The sequence below is a fragment of the Cygnus olor genome, chromosome 3 (genome assembly GCF_009769625.2).
Source record: "Cygnus olor isolate bCygOlo1 chromosome 3, bCygOlo1.pri.v2, whole genome shotgun sequence".
In the NCBI taxonomy this organism is placed as follows: Eukaryota; Metazoa; Chordata; class Aves; order Anseriformes; family Anatidae; genus Cygnus; species Cygnus olor.
The window spans coordinates 108,930,295-108,935,940 of NC_049171.1; the positions used below are offsets into that span (position 1 = coordinate 108,930,295).

At 47.9% G+C, this 5,646-nt stretch overlaps 1 protein-coding gene across 7 annotated transcripts in view; it reads left to right on the plus strand.

The window, feature by feature from the left end:
* The window catches only part of SLC8A1 (solute carrier family 8 member A1), a 102,329-nt gene that overhangs the window by 94,309 nt on the left and 2,374 nt on the right, over positions 1-5,646 (plus strand). For all 7 annotated transcript variants that reach the window (XM_040551839.1, XM_040551833.1, XM_040551836.1 and 4 more), the window contains 2 exons: positions 532-631; positions 3,775-4,050. In XM_040551839.1, the coding sequence (XP_040407773.1) occupies positions 532-631; positions 3,775-4,050 (376 nt within the window). The remainder of the gene's footprint in view (positions 1-531; positions 632-3,774; positions 4,051-5,646) is intronic.

The window sequence follows — 5,646 nt, forward strand, 5'->3', positions numbered from 1 at the left end:
ATAGTTTACATAAAGGCAGTTTTGAGTGAGCCCTGACCCTGGGACTCCTATGGCAAAGCTCTTATACCCTAAATGCAAGCAATCATTGTGGCTTTGTGGTGAATCCTGCCCAGGAGCACCCCCTGCCCGCTGCAGCCACAGTGCTTTCCCCACTAGCACTGAGCTTCAGCTCCTGAGCAGAGCCTTGCTCAAGTCCCAGTTATGTACAATGCTTTGAAGCAGCCCAGTAAAATTCCTCCCAAGGCATTGTGAACAGGAGCTGCGGCACCTCAGTGTTATTTGCTGTTAAACCTCCACCGAGACCACTCAAACTCCCATCGTGAGCAGGTTTCAAAAGGCCTTTTTGAGTGGCAATGAGAGGAATTGGAAATACTTACATTTGCTTTCACTGCTGGGACGCTTGACCTCAGCTTAGCATCTGCTAAGCTTTTTCCATAAGCGTATGGCTGTAAGCACCAGTGCCAGTGGGTTTTAGCCCAGCGCCTCCAGTCCGATAGCCCCTAATTCTCTCTTCTGCGTCTCCATCTGCAGAACACAGTGGACAAGCTCATTAAGAAGACGAACCTGGCCCTGGTGGTTGGCACAAACAGCTGGAGGGAGCAGTTTATTGAGGCTATTACTGTCAGTGCGGGTGAGTTTAGACTGCTGCTCCAGGTGAATTACGATCAACCTTGCTCGTGTCTCGGCTTGGCCATACCAGTAATACAGATCGTAGTGAGGCAGCAGGAGGAAAAACAGGTGGTGGAGTTATTTACAGCATCTGCATAAATAAGACAGATGATTAAATCTTTTCGTGAGATCACCTTGTCTGATGCGTGGGAAACCTCCTGCAGTAAGTGTGTAGCACCCAGCAGAGAAACACTCTGGGTGCTACCAGATGGCAGAGGGGAAAATTCATTTCAGTGGGAGAGATCTGGGGGGAAATAGCAGTGTTTCAAGTCAGAACAGCATGGAAGGTACTGGTGGGAAGTGGCAGTGCTCGCCCTCTCTGGTGCTCCCTGCAGTGGGGACAGTGCTAGGGTGAGGGCGCCCAACCCTGAAGACAGTCACTGTGTCCCGCCTCAGATAGCCAAAATTTGCCCTTGACCCCTTGTGTTCAGGACAGCAATGCTCCTGCTCTTCCAGCCCTCTGTGGTTATGGTTCAGCAGTAGATTATGGCTCAGCTGTCCAGTAGCTGCAGCAGCACATCCTATCTGTGCTCATATCAGATCATACCAGATCATATCTCCCCTCTCCTGAAGAACTGCCTTTCCCTCAGAAATACCCTCCTGTACTGCTCTCACAGGGACCAGTGCCACGTTTACCAGTATGCCCAGTATAGGATATATTAGCACTCCCATTTCTGTTGTAGGTAAAATAAGGTCTGTCACAGATGCGGTTTTAACAGCTGGAGATGTTATAACTCACTGGCTGGATGTTACAGCCTTACAGTTCAACCTGGGCCCTGCATCTGCAAGCATTAGGGCAAAATCAACCAGCCTAGATTAAATTACTGGAGAAGGCAGTCGGAGCCCACCCAGCTAATTTTGCATTGAAATGCATGAGGGAACACTCACACTTCCTACCTCGAGCTCCTCTGTACATGGCAACCCCTTCCCAGTGCAAGTTAATTATAAGTGATGGCTGTACCATTTACCCTTTGCATCTGAAAACGAGGACAGGACATCGCGCAGCAGCTATGCCCTCAAATTGCCATCCCTCTTTTTGTAGCATAGTTATTCTTAGAGCCTCCAGCCAAGAGCCTCCCATTATTTCGGATACAGCATGAACATATCAAGCAAGACAATCCTCGCTGCAGGTTTTATAGCTAATATGGCTAAAATAATCTATGCCAGAATCAATTATTTAATTGGATCCCATATTAAAGCAAAGATAATCACTGGTACTTGGATCTCATCTCTGTGAAGTATGTAAAAGACTGCAGTTACATGAAAGCCCCGTCACCACTACTCCTTGAATATACAACTACCATCAGTACTAATAGGATGATTAACAGACATTTAATAAATGTGGCATAATTCAGTGGGCGTGAGCTGTCCCTTGCAGCTGGGGAAGATGAGTTTGTCTCTGAGCTCTGAACCTAAGTTTTTGCTAGGATTTAGCTCCTCAAGCAAGAACTTGCAGTTTGTGAGCTTGTACCTGAATGGGTCACAGCCCAACTTTGCTCTGCATTTCAATTCACCTTAACAGTATCTGGCCAGCTCTTGGAAAGAGGGCCATTATTCCTGCTTAACGAAATGATAGACAGATGTGGATGAGCGTTATGACAGTGGTGCTCATGTTCATTTTTCAGTCCATTTTATCATCTCCGTAAAGATCTAGATCCGCAACAGTCCTGCTGCCAAGTAGCTTGGGAAGAGGATTAAAATACCTGCCTCAAAATTACAGTGTCAGCACAGTGTTTCCTGCCAGTACCAGCCTTTGTGCAAAAAGCAAAAGTCCAGCCTAGGCTTCCCAGGCTGAAAAAAATGTTCCTTATCTCCACCACAATGCACAGGAACGGGGCATTTATATCTGCCAAAATAATAATACCATGCTTCCGATTAGCTACTGTTTCTGCCATAATGAGTGCAATGCCTTAAAGCCAACCAACACATCATTTTCCATCAAGTTATTGTACAGACACCAAGTTTCCCACTGCCTCTATCCTACGTCTTGATCTGCAAAGGCTCTTCAAAGCCAAACGATACGTGTGCAACACTGCACTCCAGCAGGGTGCTGAGTAGGACTTTCCCAAGGTTTATTCCCGTAGCTTTATTTAGCCAAATGTTGAAAACACACAAAGGTGGAAATGTCCACCACCCAGGGTAGGTGTCCGAAGGCTTCACCACTCTCCTGGAGGAGACATTTTCTCTGGCTCCGTACCTACACTCTCCCCTGCAGCTGGATCTCTGCTGAGAGCCCCCAGGATGCCAGCAAAGTTTACATGCGCTGGAGCTGGACCAAACCAAGCGCAGGTTGGCTCCCTTTACAGGTTACCAACACTCTCGTGAAGGACTGAACTATCTGAGGGGTCCCTGGGCTTTTTCCTTTTCTTGCTCCCATATGCTGTGGGAGCCACGAAGGTGCTGGGGGGCCACGAAGGGCTGAAACTTCAGTGCTCAGGGTTTGGCCACCTTCTGAGGAAGTAAGCCATGTCTTGGTCCCCCATTTGGCTTTTCATCGCCACCTTTGCATCAAGGCAGAAAGCAGTTGTTGTTATGAGCAATAACGAAGCAAGCAGCACTCGAGCAGCTTTCCCCAGTAGCTCCATTGTCATGGCATGGAGCCCCCATTTAAATGTGGAGTCAATTGACACCTACGGATTGGACATGGCATACAGCAAGACCACTTGTTCTCCCTGAGGGAGACTTTATACATTTTGTTATCCAATTAAACATCTGCGCTGTGGGGGAGGATGTGAAAAGGAAAGTAGCCCTTTCTGTAGACTTTTTGGAAAGTAGCCCTTCTGGGGAAAGGGCTACTGAGCAGGGGCCGAGTCTCAGAAAGCATCTGGTGGTCAAACCCAGGCAGAGGTGCTGGCATGAGGCTTTGTGTTTTCTAACATGCAGGTCAGTTTTCAAGACTGATGCCTCTGGAGGGTCTCTGTACAACAGAGAGGAGCCAGGAAAGGTCCTTGTGCCCCCTTGTTCTTTGCCCAGAAAATGAGATATTTGGAAGTCAAGGTTTTCCAGGGCCCGAGTCATGAGAGGTGATGTTTGGGGGCTGCAGGAAGCACAAAGGTTTTGCCAAATTGAATGAGCAACTAACTGGGCACTGGTGGTTTTCTCCAGGGGAAGACGACGACGACGATGAATGTGGGGAGGAGAAGCTGCCCTCCTGCTTTGACTATGTGATGCACTTTCTGACCGTCTTCTGGAAGGTCCTTTTTGCCTTCGTGCCCCCAACAGACTACTGGAATGGCTGGGCTTGCTTCGTCGTCTCCATCCTCATGATCGGCATCCTGACAGCTTTCATCGGCGACCTGGCGTCCCACTTCGGCTGCACCATTGGCTTGAAGGACTCGGTCACTGCCGTCGTGTTTGTCGCGCTGGGGACATCAGTGCCAGGTAAGGGCAATGGCAGTTTATTGTAAAGGCCCATCTCTGCCCAGACTGTGCTGTATCTATTTCTGTGGACAGCCTCCGTGGCATTTGCTCTCAGTGTAGGAAATGAGTCTTTGATTAAAATGCTACCTGTGTTGGCACTTTCTGAAAGTCTTCTCCTTTGACATTGTCTCCCAGGTCAGGTAAGTGCCTGTTCATACTCAGGGTGCTCTACTCAGCACAGGCACCTCTGTATGAGTCCAGATTTAGCTTTGGTTCAGGTGGATCGAGATGCTATTGAGCCAGGGAAGCTGCTAGAAATGCCACTTGTGAAGCTGCTGGAAGGCCGTGACCCTGCAGATATTTGGAGATTTGTCTATGAACAAACGGCCACCAAGCTTCAGAAGACAGCAAAGACTGAAGACCGACCAGGGAGAGTAAAAACATGAGTTTCCATTGCCACATATTACTGTGCTGACCAGGCACGGTCTAGATCCTGGAGATGGGGCTGCAACCCAACCTGACCACCTCCTGCTTCAGTCACACATTTTCTCACCAGTCCCAAACCTCCAGTGGTCAGCACTTGGGTGAGCAAAGACCTTGAAACTGTCCTAATGCTATCAGAGCCCAAAAAGGAACAACAGAACCAAAAGGGAGAACAGATTCGGGCAAAAGAAGGAGTATTTTTTAGATTTATGGCACTAGAACTTTTAGGTGCAAGTTTTGTAGCACTGTCTCATACCCTTGACAGCCAAAGTCTTCCCTTCTGTTTTTGTTGACAAAAGTTGACATTTCAGGAAACATTTAAGAGAAAAAGAGAATATCTTTTTGGGATATATTTGTCTACTCCTTTTTCAACTGGCAGACACTCACAGATGGTGTGGTGTTATCTGGGCACTATCTGAGCTGCTGGGCTTGGATGTAAAGCCAACACTTCCTTACGGCACAGGACAGCATCGTGCTGGTCAACTAGCCACAAGATCTGCAGAGTAAAAGGCCAGGCATGTTTTTATCACAGAGTTTTATTTTTGTTGCTGGTCTTGAAGCTGATGGAGCACCTGGGCAAGTATGCATGTATCTGCCTGTATTTTCTCCCCTGTTAAATGGGTGAAAGTTGAGCACTTGTTTCCCAGAATGTCAGGGTCTTCAAAGGACACCGGGCTTTAGTGAGGCAAAAAGCATTGGTGAGAAATCATTAAAGCAAACACAGAAATGAAAATACAAAATTTAAGCAGACCTGAGAGATGGAGACAGACCATTCTAGCTCCCACAAAACTCTCCCAATCTTTTGACTTCTTGGATAAGTCAGCATATTAGTGGATGTGGGGAAGGGGCCAATACACTGTAGTACTGGGAAGAGCTGTCTCCAGCTTGAAGCACCATGGGAATCTGTGAGCCATACTGGGGGAAGCCCCATATAACTGGACTTTGAGATTTCCCTCCTAAGCATTTCTGGACCTTGACTGTCCTTTCTCAGGAATGCCTGTAGGCAGGTCCATACCTTTACCAAATGTCTTCACTCCCCCAGTGACGCTTTTGACTTCTGTCCCCACACTGCCCACCACCATCCCTCCTTACCTGCCTGTTCCCTGAGGGTTTCTCTCTGCCTTCCCTTTGCAG